Source organism: Sinocyclocheilus anshuiensis, unplaced genomic scaffold (genome assembly GCF_001515605.1).
Source record: "Sinocyclocheilus anshuiensis isolate Anshui unplaced genomic scaffold, SAMN03320099.WGS_v1.1 scaffold598, whole genome shotgun sequence".
In the NCBI taxonomy this organism is placed as follows: Eukaryota; Metazoa; Chordata; class Actinopteri; order Cypriniformes; family Cyprinidae; genus Sinocyclocheilus; species Sinocyclocheilus anshuiensis.
Window position 1 is genome coordinate 199,144 of NW_015547660.1, and position 24,791 is coordinate 223,934.

Here is a 24,791-nt window from a genome sequence, read left to right on the forward strand (position 1 = left end):
AATTACAACAATGCACACATCCATACCCGCAACTTGGTGGAGCGCTCGATTGGGCGCTAGAAGAGCCATTTCTGGTGCCTGCATAAATCAGCTGGAGGTTTGTGTCTGAAGCCAGAAAAATGTTGTGCAGTAGCAGTAGTTACAGCCATGCTACACAACATTGCAGTCAGTGGAGGTGCAGCTTTGCCAGAAGAGGAGGAAGAAGGTGTCCACAACCCACCTGAACTAAGAGATGCCATACATGCTGCTGGTGTACAAATGAGGCAGCAATTAATTCACTCCATTTTTGGTTAAAGTATATTTTGCACCCTATTTTTCTTTTTACATCACTACACAACATTCCCCCTTTTTGTGGACATGTCCCTGCCATTTTTTGTTGCAGTTGTGCACTGCCGAGTTTAGTGTTTACATCAGTCCCCACTGCAATTGTAACACATCTAAATTTATAAGTCAAAAGGTACATTAGTTTTCCAGGTGGCTTTAGAATACACATACCTCATCATGGAAGTCACCATAAGAAATTTAGTTCATGACATTGTTAGGATTCTACACTTTGTTCATTAAAATAATAGTTTGTGTTTAATCAAATTAGTGTTTATTCAAACAAAAACACTCCACATAATTGAAAATAAACATGAAAGGTCTGTTTTCCTGGAACCCGCAGTCACTGGGTTGGTGATAGTTAATCTGTAATGTAATCAAATTGTTTGAATAAAAAGATAACATACAACATTGGACTGTACTGAGCATCATAATCAAGCTTACCTTGACCTGGCATTATGATTGGAACTGAAATGGTTGGCCTTTGAAATTTAGCTTCAGACAACGCATACTGCTTTTCCAGAATCTGGAGCTTCACCTTCTTCACCTCCAGCATGGACCGGGCAAGGTTGTTGGCCTCTTGTAACCCCTACTCGATCCCCCGCAGCACGTCCAGCTTCTCCTTTTTAAGCTCCACCAGCTCTTCACTACAGTTACATCGGATAGAAGGATGCCTTCTGGAGCCACTCCTGGATTGCTGGTGCTGGATGACCTGAGTGGAGGCCAATGAAGGTGCAGACAGGTGTGGTGATGCCGGTGCTGGAGAAGCCCTGCCACTGCTGCATGGGGGTGCAAGGAATCAAGGATGGTGTGCTCTGAGAGCATGGATTGGTGTCCACACCTGCTCTCAGATCTATACCCCCCAAGATACCCTGTGAGGCCGCTTCTCCAAGGATTGCCAGGGCCTTTTCCTCATCTGGGGTGAGTGCAGGCACAGAGCTGGGCCCACCACCTGTTCTTGCCTGGTCTCTCCGGACTGCAGCACCTCTCACTTTGGCTGCACTAGCAAAATCATGCCACTTTTTACGCACAACTTCCCACTCTTTCTGTGGACTGGAACTTGATGCTGCCATTTTCATGGCTATGCTTTCCCAGAGATCTTTTTTTGTTTTGTTGGACACTGTTGTCCGAAACCTTGAAAAAAGTTTATCTTTGTGGTGTGCCAATTCATCCAATAGAAAGGCCATTTCGGTTGGAGTGAAGCTGGGGGCTCTTCTCTTTCTTTCTTTTTTGTCTGCCATAGTAGCTGTTGATTATATGTTTTGTGTGTTGTGCTTTTATTGAGTAGGTCATCCAATTACAGAAATTAGTGATTTACACCAAAAATGTGATACAGCTGCTGCACAATCAACCTTGGTTGTGGAGTAAATGAAGACACTATGGCAAATATATTATGATAATATAAATGACCCTTTCAAAGGGTAGTGAAGGCATACTGCCAGTGTAGCAGGTTGAGGCCTGAGGTCACATGTTTGCACAGTCATTACAAAATTCTATAAGATATTCAGGGTTGGATGTAGTTTGTCATTTGAATTATTTTCATAAGATCCCATGAGTCCTGATAAATGCAATTTCAACTATTTCTGAAGTGCTTCTTGTTGGAAAGCACTCTTACCAGAATGTTTTTCTGCTGGAATTGTGTGTATATATATTTTTTTCTTTTGTTAAAAGCTGTTAAATTATTGAGCAGTGTGTCATGTAGTTTCTTTCCCTTGTAGTTGAGGCCTGAGGCCACATGTTTGCACAGTCATTACAAAATTCTGTAAGATATTCAGGGTTGGATGTAGTTTGTCATTTGGATTATTTTCATAAGATCCCATGAGTCCTGATAAATGCAATTTCAGCTATTTCTGAAGTGCTTCTTGTTGGAAAGCACTCTTACCAGAATGTTTTTCTGCTGGAATTGTGTGTATATATATTTTTTTCTTTTGTTAAAAGCTGTTAAATTATTGAGCAGTGTGTCATGTAGTTTCTTTCCCTTGTAATTTATGTGGTGACCACTGGGAGGTGCTCTGGGCATATATTTTTCTTCCTTGGTTTTCTTCCCTGACGTGATGTATTTTGCAAAGTGAAAGTAAAAGTTTCTCGCAAGTTTGTTGCATTCTAACAGGAAAGAGTTTTGTGTCTTTATTTAAAATCAACATTTCCTTTATAAAGAACACCGCTTTCTCATAACGCAGTGAAGCAGCCCGTGCATATAATGAATAATCGGTTCTCGAGCCATTGATATCAACCAATTCAGTAACACCGCCATGGACAGCACCTCGTAGCGTTGCACTTAAGAAGGTATATCTTAAACAACCTCCTAAGGTATAGTTCGGGGAACATGCCTAGAAATGGTACACCTTTAGTTAAGTCATACCTTTAGAATCTTCGTAGCGTGCTAAGAGACAGTGTTATTGGGAAACGCAGCCCAGGTGGCTGCACTTTGCGGGCATAAAAGCACTGCAAATCACACGCTCTGCCTAGGAGATCTCCATGTAACCCTCGATGGCCCTGCCATTGAGGGTAGTGAGGGAGGAGGAGGCAGCAAAGTGGCTTCTGGCAGTAAAAGATGCCTTCCAAGGCTTCGTGACCTCCTCATGCAACTCCAAGAAGAATTGCACTCAGACGGAGCATGGCTAAGTTTCACATCCCGCACCCAGAAACCAATCATCCAGCTGTGAACACTCCAGGTTTGGTGGAGACTTCCACTCAAGCCTGATTTTCGTGTTTGCCTAGACACGTCAACTCGGAATCGGACTTTGACTTTGCAACCATCCTCTGTGGACTCTGGCCCCTCCTCTGTGGCCGCAATTGACATCTGGTCATTGAAATGCTAGGACCACCATGTTTGGTATCCACAGGATCCTGACCAACCAAAAGGTCTTCTGTTTTACAACTTAGATATAAAGATGTATTTGTTCTGGTCTGGGTATTTAAAGGGAAGGGGCAAGTAAGTCATTGGGATTCTGTAACCAGAAAACCCCTGCACAATATGTGTGAGTCTCTGGAGCTCTGCATCCTGGACACTAGGAGCAAAGTGGGGTTCCTTCACCACAAGAAGTAAGAGCCAAGATTTCAGTGTTGAGACAGGGTCATGCTCTTACAATGAGGATATGAAGCATCCATGAACGCTGTCTCAGCATGCTTATGGCCCAGACGATTGTGATCGTTAGAGGGAGTAAGTAAAAGACCGCATCCAGAAATGCACGGACGAAGAGAAATCTTTAAAAAGACACTCTAGTCCGTGTTGCTCTCTTAGAGAAACTGCTCTTTCATGCTGAAGTGCCCAGGGGAATCACAGCACTTATCTGTGCTAACAGCCAGCGGAACACAGCTGAATGTGCTGTAGAAGGATCTTCCAGCGAAAGAGCGCTTCCCGAACTCAAACAAGTGCTAATTTACTTTCTTTTACGACTTTTCTTCTCTTTTTAGCTCCCTGGTAAGAAAAGCTTTGGACCTGCAGGCTGGACCGTTCAGGCTAAAACTGAGCTGTATCTGTGGCTCGGCTTGAACAGGCAGCGTAAGGACTACTTGAGCGGCCTGCCAAATGGGTTTGAGGAGAACAAGGCAGTAAAAGGGCCTGGCATACAGTCTTCACCCCCTATAAGCCTGATGTACACAAGTAAGATTCCCAAGAACTTATATGAGTGGCCCCAGATTGTCTGTGTAATAATCATGATATTAAGAATCTTTTGTTTTATTGTATGCTAACAGTGAAGCAGATCTTCCAGCTGAGGGTTCACATGTATCAGGCTCGCAGTCTGTTTGCGGCTGACAGCACAGGCCTGTCAGACCCTTTTGCCAGGGTATTTTTTTCCACCCACAGCCAGGTCACAGAGGTGAGATAAAAGCTTCATGCAAACGTACTATTGACATTTGAATGTAATAAGCACATTTAAGCATATGAACAAATCAGAACCAAATTTTGAAAGACTTGTTATACTTCTTGCGCATATTTCTCCATGTTTCTTAATATTTATGTAAAATATGTCATAATTAAACTTTATCAAAATAAATATTAAAGACAAAACATGAATGTATTCATGTTATATGATATATGAATACATTACTCTTATATTTTACTGAATAAATCAGAGCATTCTGTGAAATCAAGTATTCTTCAACCAATGAAAGTTCATTTATTGAATATTTATAGGTGGCATTTCAAACATGATGATTATTAATATAGTTATATTTAAGATAATTAAATCTGAAAATAAAATTTATAGTAATATTTTTTTTATTTTAATATGATTTAATATTATATGATACAATTATTATTATTATCAAAAAATACTGTTAAAAAGTTGAATTTGAATTATGTGAATTTATATGCATATGCATTTATTTAATTTAATAATTTCTTTACATTACAATTCCACATCCTGTTTGCTACAAAAACATAATTTAATTTCATATGATAAAATTAATGATTAAAAATTACACTTGAATTTGAGCATATTAATTAATTTTACACACTTAAATTGACATTTGAATTAAATTTCTACATCAGGTTTACATCACCTCACATTCATTTCATATTCAGGAATTGAAGTGGAATATAGAGTCTCAATTCAATTCTAATGATGCAAAACCTCGAAACCTTTTTGTCAGCACCATCAGGCCACAACCAGCCCAGACAAAAGTCTTCTTTTGGACATACAATAACACTTGATAGGCTTGAACTGTTTGGTGCTGCTTTACTTATTGAGCGGTGGAGCATTGAACTGTTGAGATGTGATGTAGTACAACGCCACCTAATATCTACTGCATAAAGAAGCTAGAAGGAAGGCTTAATACCTGATGATTTCTTCTCAGGTCCTGAATGAGACGTTGTGTCCTACATGGGATCAGCTGCTGGTGTTTGATAATGTGGAGCTCTATGGTGAGGCTGGTGAACTGAGAGATGATCCTCCTATAATCGTCATTGAGATCTATGATCAGGACACTGTCGTGAGTGCTGATATCCTTCGAATTATTCATTTCCTTCTGCTTTTCATGCTTTCACCTTCTTAAATGCAGTTAATTTCCAATCTCATTCTACTTCTCAAGGGAAAAGCTGATTTCATGGGTAGGACATTCGCAAAACCTATAACCAAGATGTCAGACGAGCATTATGGGCCGCCACGCTTCCCTCCTCAACTAGAGTATTACCAGATCTACCGGGGAAACTGCACTGCAGGAGAAATGCTGGCGGCCTTTGAGCTGCTGCAGGTGCATCTGACAGGAACAAGAAACTGTTTAAATCTTAGTCTGTCTGTGTGCATATATACTTATGTATTGTGGAAATCTTTCAGATTGGACCAGCTGGAAAGGCCGACCTGCCCCCAATAGATGGACCTTCCGATATCGATCGTGGTCCAATTCTGCCTGTTCCTATTGGCATAAGACCTGTCTTGAGTAAATACCGAATTGAGGTGAGTTGCTCGTAGTAGAACAGCTACAGGGTGACCTAGAATCTATTGCTGACCTAGTCTTAAATATCATGGTTCTTTATTGCCAGCAATGGTTTCATGAAGAAGCCTTAATTTCCATGGAACATCTCCATTTCACAAAAGGTTATTCATAGTGGAAAAGGGCTCTTCAGATTATTACAATGTTCTTCACACTAAGAAAAAAAAAGGTTGTTATAAGAGCTGTTGAGTGAAAGGTTTTGTGGGGAACCAAAATTATCCTTATATTGCAATCCCCTCACCCAATGCTTTTTATTAATATTTTTACATTTCTTGTACATTTTAAAATGGTATTGTAGAGAGGTACGCAACCATCATAAGAGAGCACACACACACACACACACACACACACACACAAAAAAGTTAAAAAATTATTTTGTCCATAGTGGGGCCTGGGAGATCACAATTTGCATCAAATGGATGTTAAATGGAACTTCTAAAAACAAAAATACAATTTTTTTTATATTTGATAAGTAAGTTCCACAATTATTGTAGGTACAAAATTAACAGCGCCCCAAAGTTGTCACCATTTGGTGAATTTTGCTGTTTTGAATCCAACATATGTCATTTACCCTATGTGATTTGTGCAGAACCAAAGAGTTTTTTCCTCTGTATGCCAGGGAAAAAAATCTAATTGAATCTCATTAAATTAACTAAACATGCATGCAGGTTCTTTTCTGGGGCCTGAGGGACCTGAAGCGAGTGAATCTGGCTCAAGTTGACCGTCCCCGTGTGGACATCGAGTGTGCAGGGAAAGGTGTTCAGTCAGCGCTGATTCAGAACTACAAGAAAAACCCCAACTTCAGCACTCTGGTGAAGTGGTTTGAAGTGGTGAGTTTTTGCACGTTTATAACTCAGAAAGTATGAGATATTTTCAAAATGATGTTGATTGCACTACAAACATTTGACAATGTTCATGATTTTTCACCAGGACCTGCCAGAAAACGAGCTCCTCCATCCTCCTCTGAACATCCGTGTGGTGGACTGCCGGGCGTTTGGTCGTTACACACTAGTTGGCTCTAATGCCGTCACAACTCTACGCAAGTTCATTTACAGGCCATCGGATAAGAGTGTCAATAACTGGTCTGCCATGGGTGTGTATCCAGAGATAAAAGCTGTTCAATATGTATCTTTAGTTGATAAGCTTTAAATGATTGTCTTATAGAATCCATAGCATAGATGTAGCTATCATCTGAGATAATTTAAATAATAACAAGAACAACAACAATAATACATTTTTATTTATTTATTTATTTATTTTTAATAATGGAAATGGGAAAAAATATATATTTCTGTCATGACAACTCTCGGAGGGATTGGCATGGTAATGTAGATGACAATGTTAATGTATTTGGTCTTGGCGGAATATATCTGCTACACTGCTGCTGCTGCGGCAGAGCAAGTACCGAGACTTGCTACTGCCAATACATCCACAACATGCTGCTGTGAGCATGTAAGAAATATTGCTGCTGCAAAATATAACATACATGAAATAACCCCCCACAAAGCCGGAGACATAGAAGGGACAATACAAGCCAAAACAAGAACAAAACACTCCCCAATAAGCAGATCTATCGCCAAAACATACAGTATGTACTGCTGCTGCTCCGAAGAGCCATGTGAACCGCCTGTCTTACTATCTATGTGTGCCTGGGCTACCACGCCGACCGGCTTAACTCTAATTAGACGCGCACTGTGTAATGTTTAATTAACAAAATGGATATGCGTTGCAATCCGATAGAACCCCAGCACCCACCTGAGCAAATATCATAATTTAGTCATTTGATAACTGCTGTTACTTTCTCCACTTCATCAGTCCCAACGGCAGCGTAACAGCTTGTTAATTCATGTTCGTGCAATGATAAGATGGACAAAGTTAGCCGATGCATGCCATTTTACTCTCTCGTGCAGATAAAGTTGTCAGAGTTACAGTGCACAAAAACCCCTGGGTGGACTGACCTGAATGAACAGAAATAAAAGCAGACTATCAGTTTTCTCTCCGTTTCTGAACTACACAGCACAGCAAGAGCACACGTCACACGAACACATTTCTCTGAACTACACTACCCATAATGCATTTCACTCAGAACTGCAACAACCATAGCGATAACTCTTAATTCCCTTCTCCCGCAACACTATCGTTGATATGACTGTGATAAGCGCGTGCTTCTGGCGCTGCGTGCAACTGAAATCAACCACACACTCATCACGATGAAAACATCGACCTTAGAAATTACAAACGTGAACAGTGAGATTACACCGATGTACTGTATATGGAGAACCCCAGTTGAAATGCATACACAAGAATGCTTATTTCATTTAACCGGTTTTCATATTCGTTACTATTAATGTGTCCTCAGAGCAATTACAAGCTCTAAACTGCCTTTTGCTCCAGCTGTATAAACACAGATGCTAAATGCTGCTGCTAATATGCTTAATATTTCGCTGCTGCATAACAATGCAAACTGCTAACATGACACTTAGTTTAAAATTGTTTACGGTTGCTCATTTTTTATTCAATTAGGCAGACCACACAAATATACACAGCGATATGGATTAAAAGAGCATTCACTTATCTTAGATGTTGCTTTAGGCTGCTCTGAAGTGCGCTACCAACTGCTACAGCAAACAAAAGCCAGGTATTTGAATATTGAGCAGCAATTCAGGGAACGAGGGTTACCATACGTAACCGAGACGTTACAGCCGTAGATAGTGATCTTCAGCGTCTCCCGCAACAGTTGATATGACTGCGATAAACGCATGCTTCTGACCCTGCGCAGCTGAAATCAACCACACACTCATCACAATGAAAACATCGACCTTAGAAATAACGAACGTGAACACTGGGATAATCACCGATGTACATGGCGAACCCCCGTTGAAATGCATACACAAGAATGCTTATCTAATTTCATGTCTGTTACTATCGGCGTGTCCTCAGAGCGATTACATATGCTCTAAACTGCATTTTGCTCCAGCTGTATAAACAAAGATGCTAAATGCTGCAAACTGCTAACATGACACTTAGTTTAACTTGATTATGGTTGCTCACTTTTGAATTCAATTAGGCAGACCACGCAATACACACGGCGATATGGATTAGAAGAGTATTCACTTATCTTAAATGTTGATTTCGCTGTTTCTGAAGCACGCTGCAAACTGCTACAGTAAGCAATAATCATATATTTGAATGTTGAGCAGCGAGCTCGTTGGCTACCGATACAGGAAAGAACCAATCAGCTGTGACATGTGATAATGATGTCATTAGGTCAGATTAAGTTGGACCTATCGGCTTGCGCCATCTAGAGTTTCATGCCAGAACTCTGTATTTGAACTTAGTTCATGACTTGTGCAATCCACAACAACCGATAATTTGGACTGCAGAAGTTTTTGTAATGTGTTTGAAAGAAGTCTCTCACCAATGCTGCATTTATTTGATCAAAAATTTTGATATATTGTTACCATTTAAAATATATTTTTTCTATGTGAATGTGATCAAAGCTGAATTTTCAGCATCATTACTCCAGTCTTCAGTGTCTCATGATCTTCACAAATCATTCTAATATGCTGATTTGCTGCTCGATAAATATTTCTCATTATTATCAAAGTTTTTGTGGAAACTGATATACTACTTTTCAAAAGTTTGGAGTATGTAAGTTTTTTTTTTCATCAAGTATGCATTAAATTGATCAGAAATTACAGTAAAACATTTATAGTGTTACAAAAGGTTTCTATTTCAAATAAATGTTGTTCTTTTTAACTTTTTTATTCATCAAGGAATCTTCAAAAAAATTAAATGAATCCACAAAAATATGAATCAGCACAACTGTTGTTAACAAAAGTTGTAAATAATGTATATATTTCTTTATTCTCACCTATACTAGGCATGACTAACATGTTTTTTCCTCTACAGAGGAGGTTGTGATCCACACAGAGCCAGAACCAGCTGTGAAGAAGACCGAGACAGTGGTCAAACTCGACTCAGTAGGAAACACTACAAAATAATAATTGAAATATGTCTATTAACTATATCAGTCAAACATTTAGGCGTAATTGACATAATTTTGTCAGGTTTTCTGAACTTGCTCATTTGACTGAATCTGTTTCAGGCGTCTGATGCTGTGGTTAAGGTCGATATGGTATGTAGACAGATGTCAGATCTGTTTCTTTCTTATTATGTTCAATGCCTATAACATTTATAACTTTGGCATTCATAAATTCATTAGTTTTATGTGTGAAAATGAATTCTGTGTCCTCAACATTGTGACAGCCAGATGATGAGAAAGGTGGGAAAGGGAAAAAGAAGCGGAAGAAGGGTGAAGAGGTGGAAGAGGAGGAGCTGGATGAAAGCATGCTGGACTGGTGGTCCAAATACTTTGCCTCGATTGAAACACTGAAAGAGGTAAGAGCTATAGAAGAGTGCAATTATTTTACACGCACCAGAAGATGCCTTGAAAATGCATGGTTCCGTTTTTTGAACCGAGAAGATTTTATTATACTATTTATGAACGATTTAGACCATTAAAGCGCACGAGGCAGACGCTGAAGAAAAGGAAGACTTTGACTCTGGAGAGGGTAAGTCAACAATATGTTTGACAAAATTTAGTGTAACTTTTAACTTTCGTAAAATATGCAAATGCTTAATCAGATAGACAACTAAATATAGATGCGCAAGTGCATTTGTAATATGAAACAACTTGCCTTCTAAGGGACTTTGATATTAGCATATGATATACGTATATAATTAAATGCATAAGACAGTCATTATGTAAAGCAGTATATCTACATGAATTTCTATGGAAGAATTTAAATCTTTTTTTATTATTATTATTATTATTACTGCCCAAACAAAGCTATTTGACAGATGTTTACATATAATCCTCAAATTCCAAAATAATTGAAAGTACATTAACAATCCCGTTCAGAAGTTTGTATACCCTTGATTCTTTGCCCTGATTACCAAATATGCTCCTAAATGCCTCTGATATGAAAGGGACCAAGAAAAGGAGAGGAAAAGGAAACAAGAACAAAGCCATGCCTGGGCAAGGAGTACCAGAGAAGAAGAAGCACACAATTGAAGAGCTGAAGGTAAATTTTTTTAGTTAGGAATTTAAAGGAATAGTTGACCCAAAACATTAGATCCTCAGGCCATCCAAGATCAGGATGAGTTTATTTCTTCATCGGATTTGGATGTTTACATATAATCCTCAAATTCCAAAATAATTGAAAGTACATTAACAATCCCGTTCAGAAGTTTGTATACCCTTGATTCTTTGCCCTGATTACCAAATATGCTCCTAAATGCCTCTGATATGAAAGGGACCAAGAAAAGGAGAGGAAAAGGAAACAAGAACAAAGCCATGCCTGGGCAAGGAGTACCAGAGAAGAAGAAGCACACAATTGAAGAGCTGAAGGTACATTTTTTTAGTTAGGAATTTAAAGGAATAGTTGACCCAAAACATTAGATCCTCAGGCCATCCAAGATCAGGATGAGTTTATTTCTTCATCGGATTTGGAGAAATGTAGCATTCCATCATTAGTGGGTCCTCTGCAGTGAATGGGTGCCGTCAGAATGAGAGTCCAAACAGCTGATAAAAACATCACAATAATCCACACCACTCCAGAGAAAAACTCTCTTGAGAGAGTTGTTTTCTCTCTCTCTCTTATGGACATTATAGAATAAATCATCCCTTGTGAACCGAGTTTTCCTTTGACTGTTTTTGTGATTAAAATTGTAACAGGTGGTTTCTTTTTCTGGCTATCCTGGGCTAATTTTAACAAGATGTATGCTGTCTGGCACCTGAAAACTTTCTTTAAAATAGTTTATTTGTGTTAGGGCGGCTACCACCTTTACAAAACTCATCTACATCTTTGATGGCTCGAGGACGAGCACATTTTCATTGTTGGGTGAAAAATTCATTTTACAGCAAAAGTTCATTTCAAAAGGAAATGCCTAGATGAAACTTTACGTCATGTGTCTCTTTGGAGAGCGTATGGGATGCCTTGTGGATGTAAAATAATGTGGGAAATCTTGTTTCTTACACAGATGTACAGCAGAGAGCTTGAATATGAGTTTAACACCTTTGAAGATTGGCTTCACACTTTTAACCTTTATCGAGGCAAGTGTTCAGATGATGCTGACGTCGAGCAGAATGCAGCTGATGAAGACAGACTTATTGGCAAATTCAAGGTTTGTCGTCACTCATTGCTTGCCGTCATCTTCTCTCTTGCGTTTGACTTGCTGTTTCTCCATATTCTCAATTGGACAAATCTACTCTTGCTTTATAATTACGGTTTTATACATTTTAGATTAATAGTAATGTCACTGAAAGTATAAAATAACACAAACTGAAATATGGGAATTATGTAGTGACCAAGTCTAATCAAAACTAATGTTTTATTTGAGCTCAGAGTAGCTATTTTTAATTTTTTTTTTCAGTTGTAGTTATTTTAGTACTTAAAGTTTTAATTTTAGTTAGCGATAATAACAATGTCGATAGGCAGGATTGTTGTATATACAACAAATTTAAGTCTGTAAGCAAAAGTATTTCAATCAAAACTAGGTTTTTAAGATCAGGAGATTTACCAAATTTAGTCAATTTTTTGACTGATGTTAGAAGTATTGACTGATATTTTCTTCAAACTAAGAATTAAAAAAAAAAAAAGTAAGATTTTTTTGTGTTCCTGTAATACTTCTTTTGAATGTTGCTTGTTCTTTTCAAAAAACTAAGGAAGCCCGTTTTCGCCCATGGGATAAAAAATTAATAAAATGTTATCTGCACTTTGGAGAACCGTTTCTACAGCAAACACAGGCCAACCTGTGGTCTCAGTGCCAGCTACGCAATGTGTGTAATACTCACTTCTTTCAAACACATTACAAAATCTCTCACATTACAGTCATTTTTATTAGGTTAACTATGTTTTGTAACTATGTATTCTTTTTTTCTCAGTTTTAGTTATTTTAGTATTTCAAGTTAAAGCCTTGCCTTGGCAACTAACTGAACAAGCTGTTTCTTTTTTTCTTTTTTCAGGTTAATGTTTATTTAAGAAATTAAATGTTTTATGGTTTTAGTTTTAGTTATAAAATTAAATAAAATCTTTAAGATGGCGCCGACGCTGATGGCTGCCTCCGTGGCGTGCTCCGCAGTTGTTTTTATGTTTTTGTTAGTTTGTCCGGTCTTTAGTTATATCCCTGCAATCAGTTTCGGAAGTACACACCACCCGATATTTCACCGGTTTTCGATTATTCTGATGTTTTGCTGGACATTGTAATCGGGGGAGCTGCGGCGCTGATCAAGCGCTTCAGGATGCGCAGACGGGGGAAGCGAGGTGGCGCCCTCGTGAAGCTCAGGCAGCGTGGATTCAGGACGCCGTTGCCTAGCATCCATCTGGCGAACCTCCGCTCTCTGCAGCGCGGATTCAGAACGCCGTTGCCTAACATCCATCTGGCAAATCTCCGCTCTCTACCCAACAAAACAGATGAACTCCTTCTGCTCTCCCGGACAAATAAGGATTTTTCACACTCTGCTCCTCGTATGTGTAAACATACCTGGCAATAAAGCTCATTCTGATTCTGATTCTGATTCTGAAAATATAAAAATCTTTAAAAAAAAAACAATTAAATTCAACATTTCTCATTTTTATTTAGTCCTAAAACATCCTAAAATAACTACAACTGAAATATAAATTAATAAAATAGACATATTAAAAAAAAAACGAATAAAATGGCAAAACACACAATTGACTAAAACAAAAATAAAAATAAAAAACGAATTTAAAATATTAATAAAAAACTAAAATAGAATTTCATTGATACCAAAATAACACTGTAATAAATCTTATAAATGTAAGTATTTTTACAAATGGAAAAATGTCATGATCCGGGGTAACTAGAAGTAACATTTTCCAAAAAGCATTTTTCAAAGAAATTTTAACATTCTAAATGTACTTACTGTCACATTTAATCAATGTAGTATGTCCTTGCTAAATAAAAGTACTAATTTATGTTAACTTTCTTTAGTCAATATTTTTGCATAAACTGTCATAAAGAACCATTTAAAAGTTTGAAGCAGCACAGCTGTTTATAACATTGATAATATGTAATAAAATGTTTCTTGAGCTGCAAATCAGCATATTAGAAAGACTTCTAAAGAATCATGTGACTAAAATGACACTAATAATTAGTATTTTTATAAACTGAAAAATGCTGGCATGATCTGAAGTAACTAGAAGTAGCAATATTGCTGTTAAATGCTTCAAACAGGACTAGCGGGATAACATGTTTCTTACCGTTTTTCTTTAGTCATGGCTATAATGTGTGGAGGGACCCAATGAAGCCAACGCAGATCCTTGCCAAACTCTGCAAAGATGGAAAAATGGATCCACCCCAGTACGGCCCCAGGGGACGAGTGAAAGTGATGAACAGAGTTTACACGGGACCGACTGAAATTGAGGATGAAAATGGTATGCACATTTTCAAAAAGCATTTGGAAAGGCATTATTGCATTAATTGCATCAAATATGCATTATGCATTCACTGCAGAGTTACGAGATCCCATTGGAAAGCAGCACATAAAAACAAATGCACGTGCTTTTTTCGGACAGGACTGAAGAAACAGACGGATGAGCACCTGGCTCTTGCTGTGCTAAACCGCTGGGAAGATATGCCAAGGATCGGCTGCAAACTCGTCCCAGATCACGTGGAGACGAGGCCTCTCCTGAATCCGGATAAACCTGGGATGGAGCAGGTCAGGAATAATGTCCGAAACTAATGAAATGGTGTTAATGAGCCGTTAATGAATGTGAGTTCTTCTGATGCAGGGAAGGATTGAGTTGTGGGTGGACATGTTCCCGAAGGATATGCCTGCGCCTGGACCCGCTCTCGATATTTCACCAAGGAAGCCAAAGAAGTAGGAAGCACTTGGTGAAATTCTTCAGCAACATACAGATGAATATTTTATATTCTGACGATGTTTTGGTCATTGATAGATTTGAGCTCAGGGTGATCGTGTGGAACACGGACGAAGTCGTTCTGGAGGACGATGACATTTTCACAGGGGAAAAATCCAGTGACATATTTGTTAGAGGGTATGGGATCTTTTTCATTCAAATCATTTGTATATGGTAGTAGCTGTTTACATGTAATCTGGATCTATTCAGATTTCAAAAATTAAGTACAGGTACTTTTAAAATACACACGATCAGACGAATAATGTCCGAAACTAATGAAATGGTGTTAATGAGCCGTTAATGAATGTGAGTTCTTCTGATGCAGGGAAGGATTGAGTTGTGGGTGGACATGTTCCCGAAGGATATGCCTGCGCCTGGACCCGCTCTCGATATTTCACCAAGGAAGCCAAAGAAGTAGGAAGCACTTGGTGAAATTCTTCAGCAACATACAGATGAATATTTTATATTCTGACGATGTTTTGGTCATTGATAGATTTGAGCTCAGGGTGATCGTGTGGAACACGGACGAAGTCGTTCTGGAGGACGATGACATTTTCACAGGGGAAAAATCCAGTGACATATTTGTTAGAGGGTATGGGATCTTTTTCATTCAAATCTTGATCACATAATCAAATTTCAAAAATGAAGTACAGGTTAGAGTTGTCTATCGTCAGATCGCCGATACACTATATTATCATGCTAATTTATTTACTTCGTTTCATTGCCAGAAAGTGAAACTCCAGCATCAGGCTAAAAGAAGCCTACTGTTTTTAATATGACTGAAGTTGTATTTAACATGATAACAGTTTAATAGAAACATTGTTAAGTTACTCATTACAAGGCTTGCATTTCCTCCGTTATTCAGAAAGCAGCTACAGAAAACGAGCAAAGAACATTTACATTCCCAAAGAGCATCATAACTGACTTCAGTCTGGTGCGAGTTTATGCACTTTAAAAAACACTCCCGTTATTATCTGTGAAGCTATCTACACTGTATGATGAATAAATCTCTTATACTTACATCGCACGCACATCTGCACTTTGTTGTTTATGATGAGAGAATTCATGAGAGAGCTGAAGTCAGTCAGAATAATAATAGTCTTGCTATTGTCAGTGGCATTAGCTGAATGCTGGATTTACTAAAATCAATTCAGTTTTCTCATCATTTCAACATTGCATCAACTACTGATGAAAACACTTCATATTGTTAATATGGTACAAGATTGTCCCATTTAAATCAGTGTAATAAACAAGTTAGTTCAAAAGTAATCAAACAGTAGTCTGATTACAGTATATCCAAAAATGTGTAATGCGGTGGATTACATTACTGACTAGTTTTTATCATGTAATTTGGAATCAGACTACAATTCGTAAGAAATCTACCCTGCACTGTATAAGTACATATACACTCTAAAAAATGCTGGGTTAAATACAACCCAGTGCTGAGTGTACTGCCATACATATAAAAAATGTATTTATTTTTTGTTACGTTTTTAAAAGACATCTTTTTTTGCATGCAAATGCTGCATGCATTTGATCCAAAATACTGAAAAATCTGTAATATTGTGTAATTATTATTACAATTTAAAATAATTGTTTTCTATGTGAATATATTGTAACAATGTAATTGATTGCTGTGATCAAAGCTGAATTTGCAGCATCATTAATTCAGTGTCACATAAATTATTCTAATATGTTGATTTGCTGCTCAACATTTTTATTACAAGTTAGAATGATTTCTGAAGGATCATGTGACACTGAAGACTGGAGTAACAGTCATTTTAAAATGTAATAATATTTCACAATATTACTGTTTTACTGTATTTTTGATCAAATACATGCAGCATTGGTGAACAGAAGAGACTCAAATACATATGTGACCCTGGAGCACAAAAGCAGTCATAAGTAGCACAGGTATATTTTGATATATCTTTTCACGTAACTTGTGACCAACAGATGGCTAAAAGGCCAACAAGAAGACAAGCAGGACACAGACGTCCACTATCACTCTCTGACCGGAGAGGGCAATTTCAACTGGCGCTTCGTTTACCCCTTCGACTACCTACAGGCCGAAGAAAAAATCGTCATCTCAAAGAAAGAGTCCATGTTTTCTTGGGACGAGACGGAGTATAAAATTCCTGCGCGACTGAATTTGCAAGTGTGGGATGCGGATCACTTCTCTGCAGACGACTTCTTGGGTGTGCTGTTGTATTTTTACGATGTAAAGTCATTTTACATCCAGGCTCAGTCTTAATGACCTTCATTCATGCTGACACGTGTGTGTTTGGTTTTTGTTTCAGGTGCAATTGAACTAGACCTGAATCGATTTCCTCGTGGTGCGAAGACAGCGAAGCAGTGCTCCATTGACATGGTGATTAACGAGCAAGACATGCCCATGGTCAACATCTTCAAACAGAAGAGAATTAAAGGCTGGTGGCCATTTGTGGCCCGAGATGAAAATGATGAGTTGGAAATTACAGTAAGTGACCTGCACATCAATATACTAATAATGTACAATTAATACCTTTTGTTGTTACAAATTTGCAATTCTCGACATTATCCAAGGTATCTATCAAGATCAGTCTCAGGACAATAGGCAAAGTTAATCAAAAGCTATTAGCATTTTTTAAATGTCATTATAAATTTTGATCACAAGGTGGCGCTGCCCCTAAACTTTTCGAGTACCTTCAGGGCATGGTGCCGATGACACATAGAGATGTTTCGTGATTATAAGCCAATGCATTCATAAAATATGGCATTTTTTGCGACAAAATTCCAAATGGTCAATGCCCAAAATGGCTGACATGGGATAAATTAGGTATAGTTCAACTCCAAAGAGACCAGTCTTGTCATTTTTGGCCCAACCACTCAGAAGTTATAAGCAAAAATATAAATGTTTCATACATCCTGACCACTAGGTGGCACTGTGCGACTAAACAAATAAATCTACTTACCATGCTGCCGGGTATGCACCATATGAATTTATGCCCAATTTTCACTCACCAACACTTTCTGTAGATCGCTGACAAAAGCCCAAAATTAGAGGCAAATCAGTGCTTGTTCACGTAAGCGATGATCGCATAGTATGACGTTTAAAAGGCACAATCTGAGAGAAGTGCTGATGCATTGCCAAAGCCCCAAAAAATATTTAGCAGGCTAAATATTTGGACTCCGCTGTGACTCTTGCAGTGTGAAATGTGTTTTGACTGGAACTGACATCGGTGGCAACCTACAACCAATGAGAGAGCAAGATGCAGGGCAGATACAGAGTAGTCGGGGATTCTTCGAAGTTAAATATTGTGTGACCTCCAGTCACCAATTAGTTATGTAATGTGCAAACCACAGCAACTTCATTAAACAGTCATGTAGCGTGAAAGGAAACCAGCATAAGATATACACAATCGTGCCGTGAGCATCTAAGTTGCGGCTGCACAAACAGACAAACATAAACCGCCCATAAGCGTATCTAGACAGGTGGTCCTGGGGAGGAGGAGGGAGATTTACAGAAAGTGATTACAGCAACACTAGTGCAAAGACTATTTAAATGCAATTTCAATGGCTGACATATAAATATGACTACTGTTGCAATATGTGCAATATTCAGGCTACACATTTGTAGTGCTACAGTGTAAGTACCGAGCTATATTATTTAACTACATGAAATTAGAATTAGGTTAAGGTTTGGTTTAGAGTTGGTTATCTGTAAATATGCATAATTTACTCAGATTACTATAGTAAGATACATTTAACGTGTAACTACATCAATTTAAACTGAAGTGTCACCAATATTTATTGTTCTTCCAAACCAAAATGAAATGATTCACTGAAAATTCTCCCCGCCAAGCATTAAAATTTCAAATCTTACACTTCTGCATTTTTAAACTCTGTCACATGATACACAACATGCTGAACAGCAGCTAAAACATGACGATCATGCGACCTCCTGCATGTCATATGGACTACTGTAATCATACTTCCATGCTTTTTTGGGGCTTGGTAGTAAAAAAAAGCACCTTTCGCTTTCAACAGTGCTTTAAACATTCATCAGAATATCTTCCTTTATGAAGAAAATCAAATTAAATTACAGAATTTTCATTTTTGCATGATCTGACATCTATTAACAATAAAAGGCTCATCCTAAACTATCAGTGTGCACTTGTAGCATTGTCTGTTCAGCTTTGATAGTTTGAACAATGTCTTTAATCTCTTAAGGGGAAAGTAGAAGCAGAGCTTCACCTGCTGACAGGTGAGGAGGCCGAGAAGAGTCCTGTTGGTGAAGGACGCAATGAACCAGAGCCTCTGGAGAAACCCAAGTAAGAGCAACATTTGTCTTTACATCTACCTTCAGGGCTTCAGTCATTTGCCACTAACCATTTTTCACTTTCACTAAAGTATAAAAATTAAAGTATTAATTTATTGAACTAACCATTTTAAATCACTTTTTAAAAATCTAATTAACATTTATTTAGAATACTGAAAACATTTTATCACCCAATTCTTTAAAAGAGTGCTTCATATAAAATAGATGGTAGCTTCTTGTTATCCTTTAGACAGAATTATCTGTTTTTGCGAATAAACTCTTCAAAAATACAGGTTTAAACAAAATCTCTCCTGACATGATGTAGCACCTCCCAGAAAAGGAATGATACTCCGCCTTACATTAATGTGTACTTTTTAAAAAACAAAATTTAATTATATTCCTTTAAAATTTCCAGTTCCCATATTCCTTCGTTTTTCTCTATTAAAGAAAATAGTTTCACCCCAAATATCAGCCTGCTTAATAATTATAATTTCACCATTGCCTCACCCACTATCCAGAAACCTTGAGAAGTAGCTGCCAATTTAATTTAGTAACTGGTAAGGAGACCAGTTCATACCTAAGAGTCTGGGAAACATCTGGTGAAAAGTGTCCTGTGATCAGAACAGACATGGAATCTCTCAGATGTTGAGATTTGAATCATTTTTGTTTTGTAAGTTATCTGAAGACTTGTATAGGCAGTCAATATAATGATGAAAAATGTTAGTGCTAATGTGTTCTTGTTTAAGTGTAAAGTAGATCAGTGGTGAACCCATAGGGGTTTTTCTAATGGACAAGGTCAATGAATTTTGGGCAACCCTTGATATCAAAACACTAAACGAGCATAATAACAATGTTAATTGTTCAGCTTAAAAAATAAAATAAAAAAACTTCTCCAACTGTAAGAAATTCAAATTTTGAATCAGAGAATCGTTCAAAGAATTATTGAATCACTTTAAATCGAGTTGAGCATTGAGTGGTTTCAAGAAGAGCTTTCTGTGCTGACATAAACCATTATATTTGGTTATGCTATTCACACAGACATTGTAATAATATGTGACCCTGGACCACAAAACCAGTCATAAGGGTCAATTTTATGACAATAAGATTTATACATAATATGAAAGCTGAATAAATAAGCTTTCCATTGATTAATGGTTTATTAGGATCGGACAATATTTGCTCGAGATACAACTATTTGAAAATCTGGAATGCAAGCAGGTGGTCACGTTGGTTATGTTGATGGAAGCTAGCCTATTTTCAGGCGCTGCGTAATATCATTGTGCCTGCGGCACCCATGGTACGGCAGCAAAGTTCATTGATTATTACGCCGGAATTATTACCATCTTCGGAGTGGAAAGACGCACACACTTCAAATTTCCCACGATCAAAGAGAACACTAATACACATGTGTGGTTGGGCTATTTCTACAAATATACCCATGACTGGTTTTGTGGTCCAGGGTCACATATAATTAGTATGTCTCCCGGTACACACATCTGAATAAGTTGAAAATAAATCCCCAATTCGTAATGATTTTGACAATTAAAATTCGCCCGCTGCTGTGCCGCAGATTTTACCACACGTTTTTCTTTGTCCCACCAGCCGTCCTGACACAACCTTCCTGTGGTTCATCAGTCCGCTCAAAGCAATCCGCTATCTAATCTGCAACAACTACAAGTGGCTAATCATCAAAATTGTGGTGGTTCTGTTGTTATTAGTGATGCTGGGCTTGTTTCTGTACAGTATGCCAGGTTACATGGTGAAAAAGCTTCTAGGGGCTTGAAAAGCTTTCTCAATGCCTGCAACATTCAGCATCTCTGCGATATTATTTCACTTGTTTTTTGAAGTTATCTATTTGTTTGTTGGAGAAGTCATATGCATACTTATTGTTTTTCATCTGTGTTAAATTAATAAATCATTCCTGCTTTAACTGAATGATCATAAACATACTATTAAATAGCAAAGCCCTGCTGAGAACATGAAGTCATTGATGATCATCAAACGCTGACAGGAGATTGTGTTTCAGCTTTTCACATTTTAAGCACTGAAAACCTGTTATCCAGTCAGTCGTTAGCTCTTTGTGTTTCAGATAACATACAAAATCTGAAAACATGTAGTGGTCTCATTTATCTGCATATCCAGTGCTAACATAAAATTTTTATATCAATGCATACGCTTCTGGGGTTTTCAGATTGGTGGAAGTTCCGTTTTTCTTCACTGAAAGATGTTATTGTGTGCTTTGGATGCTACTAATAAATCAATAAAGAAAACTGCATGCATTTTATTTATTAACAGTTCATGAAAATCCAAAATTTTCTGCACCTATACTCTAAAAAAACCAGCCCAATCGTGGATTACCGTCCTTCAATATTTCACAATAAACAGGCCCATTTACCATCCATTTGTAAGCAGAAAATAAACAGCTATCTTATAATTCTAGTGTTGAATCTCAAGTAGAACAACGCAGTGTTGACTAAACTTCGTGAATCTATGAGCACTGATGTGCACCATTGCACACTTGAACCTGCCAAAATTGCATGTCATCAATGAGACACATTTTAAATTTGTGCATGTTCATGATTAATTAAAACCCAATTTTTAAAAGCTTGTTCAATGGTTTTGTCCCACCAGCCGCCCCGACATTACATTCCTGTGGTTCCTTAGCCCGCTAAAGGCAATCCACCATCTCATCTGCAAACAGTACAAGTGGCTGGTCATCAAAATTGTGTTGGCGCTGATGTTTCTTGCCATTCTGGCCCTGTTCCTCTACAGTATGCCTGGCTATATGGCCAAGAAACTCCTGGGGGTCTGAGAGATTCAATCAGGGCTTAATCTCTTCTGCAATAAGTTTGAAATGCATGAATTGAACATGATTTGTATGTCTGCGTTTGGCGAAATAAAGACATCAGTTGACAGTGAACCTAAAATCCAGTCTTGTTTGTTATTGGCACATATTTTGTGTTAATTGTTTTAAGTTGATTTTTGATTTAATTTTAACCATAACTCACTTTAGCCTTCTTTCACAGCAAGGGCTCTTAAGTTGGAGCACGGTTTTTCAAAAGGTTAGGTTTTGTAACAAAGCAAACCAGTTTGTGATGACAAATGGAACAAAATAAATAGGTTAAAGTAAAATGACAAATTCCTGTAGTGTTTTTCTGTCTGCAAGTCCATCGATATCCATACTGTAAACTCACCCGATACCACGAGGGAATTTTGCCACTTGGGGAAACAATAGGATAAAAGTTATCTTTTCATTTCTTGAATGCATAGCAGTTATATTACATTTAAGTGATAGTTTGGTTTGCATAGATTAAAGCTTAAAGGTGCGGTAAGTGATTTCTGGTAGCCAATGTTGATATTTCAAATCACCAAAACAAGCACACCCCTACCACAGAAGGGTCTCGCCCCTATTTTGATAGCTCCACCCCACATATGTACGCAACCCAGGCAATGATTAGTTCTGTGAAACAAAGCAAAACCAATGTTACACCGTGTCTACACCGGACGCGAGTGGTGCGACACGCCAAAATACCATAGAACTCATTATAATCAGTGATGCTGTCTACACTATATGCGGCGCGACACGACAAATCCCCGACAGAAAACTGCTGCTGCGTTCTATTCATGACTTATTGACACAAATTTCAAATGATTTTCAGCGGTCGCTTTGTCGCGTCCAGTGTAGACAGACTTTAGCTGTTGCGGCGCAGACACGGTGTTACTCACCTATGGAGAAGAAACAAAGCAACCTCGGCGTCCGATCGCAGGCCTTCCGCTCCTTGAGTTCTCTCCAGCGCTGGAAAGCTGATCCGATATTTACACGGGTCCTACTTCTTGCCTTAAGCCTTCTTTTGTTCCGCAGTTGTTTTCCTCTTTTGTTTGTTATCCACCATCTCTATCTTCCTGTTGCACGGCTCGGCTAATGTTCGTCCTGTGCTGTGCACTGAGCGCTCTCTCCTCTGCATCATGAGTAGACACGCCCCTTACTGCTGATTGGCTACAAGTTTGTTTTGGTACTCGGCCGACTCAGTTTTCTAAAGCGTTTTTTTTTAAATACATACCCCACCTTTAATCTAGCTCAGGACTGTTTTAATTATTATAATGCTACAAGGTGTTTTAATAGAGTGAACGTTGTGAATAAAATAATTTATCCAAAAATAAAATGTCTTATCGCTTACCTTTATTTTGTTCCGTACCCATATGTCCAACAACAGGAGATCAGGCACACTGATGCATCAGTCAGCTACTTCTTCATTCAGTTAAATGGTGAATGAGAATGTCTTTTTTCATCTCATTTTGTGTGCCAAATTTATTTGTATTGTGCAATAGTAATATAATTGACATCTTCAAAAGCTGAAGTGGTTACCTCGTTTTATTTCTTAGTTAGAATGTGTGACTTAATATTTTAACTAACAGTAAAAGCGGGATAATAGAACAAAAACTACTGATCTGTGAAATAATCGGCGATTAATCAATTATCAAAACAATCGTTTGTTGCAGCCACATTGTGGCCAGTTCTCACTCATTTTTTACAGTCTCATGTAGGTACTTTATCACTTAACGAAATTGTTATTTGCTGAAATTTGTTGTTGATTTCTACAATTTACTTTTCATGCCTTGGTTTGCACTTGCCCTAAAGACATCAAATTTTCACCCATTTTTTTTTGTATCAGCGTAGAATAGCCCCGTTTGTACAAACTTGTACAAGCCTCGTTTCACACAGACTTGTGGGCAAGTTTCACTCGACACAAAATCCCACACCACTTACGTATACAAAAAGAAACCAGCAGCACATAAAACGCCTTCATTTGCATCTTTCCAGACGACAAGATTACGACAGTGAACAGGTTTTAAGATAGAATTCAAAACCTTTATTACAAAAATAAGTTACACTCACCTCATTTTACAGTATAAAACAATTTATTTGCTGGAATGCAAAAACGTTGTTGGCCACCAACAATAGTTTAAAACTGCTCACACATCTTTTCAAAAGGTTGCAATGTTACAGCTTTATCGAGAGGGAGTTAACTGTGTACAAAACCGGCTGAATGGTTCGGTCACCTGCTTGCTATATATGGAATATAAACTGAAGCTGCAGTATCCCTTTTTCCAGAAAAACCAGTTCATCTCTCGCCTGCAAACGATCGCTCGCTCGCCTAAAGTCATGATTGATTATAAAACCTACATAATTCATTGCTCTTCGACTGGTGCTCGCCATCCAGCATCGGCAGAAAAAAGGACACTGCAGGGCTTAGAAAATGCAGCGGATGCATTTGTGATGTTTAAGCCAATACAAAAGTAACATTTTATTCCAAACTATCATACACCCAGTAACTACATAATCTGAAGAAGCAAGGCAGCTAATTCAGTTGAAAGGAGGATAAAAGCAGGGCTTGTTCCAGCTCATCACATGAGCTTCATTTGCATGCCCAGTTTTACTGTTTGCAATGTCAGAGCAGCAGCGGATTGACTACATTACATTAAGAATATCTGCTGCCCTTGTGCATATTTCATAAGAAACAAGCCCTGCTCCTATGCTTCGACGCGTCCCTATTTACAGTACAGGCAGGGTAGTTGAATCCTCTTTACTGAGGTAGTTAACCGACCCTTAAAAAGACAAGTTCTGAAAAGAACCACGTTCCTGGAATGCCTGACTTGTTCACGCGAGGCGGTTACACCAAAAACCCGCAGAAGTTCTCAATCCGAATCCAAGCGCTTTAGGTTAACATGGACATTCCCACAACAACATTGTAGTTAGCACAAAAATATACATCAGCATCAAG

At 38.1% G+C, this 24,791-nt stretch overlaps 1 protein-coding gene across 1 annotated transcript in view; it reads left to right on the forward strand.

The window, feature by feature from the left end:
• Positions 1–20,791, forward strand: part of LOC107702229 (otoferlin-like) — a 42,381-nt gene extending 21,590 nt beyond the window's left edge. Inside the window, exons 19-40 of the mRNA XM_016504476.1 lie at positions 3,739–3,928; positions 4,021–4,145; positions 5,125–5,259; positions 5,359–5,520; positions 5,604–5,723; positions 6,429–6,590; positions 6,691–6,853; positions 9,673–9,743; positions 9,869–9,898; positions 10,030–10,161; positions 10,277–10,338; positions 10,766–10,847; positions 11,806–11,949; positions 12,549–12,604; positions 14,062–14,222; positions 14,364–14,506; positions 14,580–14,668; positions 14,748–14,846; positions 16,665–16,906; positions 17,009–17,187; positions 18,921–19,021; positions 20,611–20,791. Coding sequence (XP_016359962.1) covers positions 3,739–3,928; positions 4,021–4,145; positions 5,125–5,259; positions 5,359–5,520; positions 5,604–5,723; positions 6,429–6,590; positions 6,691–6,853; positions 9,673–9,743; positions 9,869–9,898; positions 10,030–10,161; positions 10,277–10,338; positions 10,766–10,847; positions 11,806–11,949; positions 12,549–12,604; positions 14,062–14,222; positions 14,364–14,506; positions 14,580–14,668; positions 14,748–14,846; positions 16,665–16,906; positions 17,009–17,187; positions 18,921–19,021; positions 20,611–20,791 — 2,829 coding nt within the window. The remainder of the gene's footprint in view (positions 1–3,738; positions 3,929–4,020; positions 4,146–5,124; positions 5,260–5,358; positions 5,521–5,603; positions 5,724–6,428; positions 6,591–6,690; positions 6,854–9,672; positions 9,744–9,868; positions 9,899–10,029; positions 10,162–10,276; positions 10,339–10,765; positions 10,848–11,805; positions 11,950–12,548; positions 12,605–14,061; positions 14,223–14,363; positions 14,507–14,579; positions 14,669–14,747; positions 14,847–16,664; positions 16,907–17,008; positions 17,188–18,920; positions 19,022–20,610) is intronic.
• Positions 20,792–24,791: the final 4,000 nt, after the last annotated feature.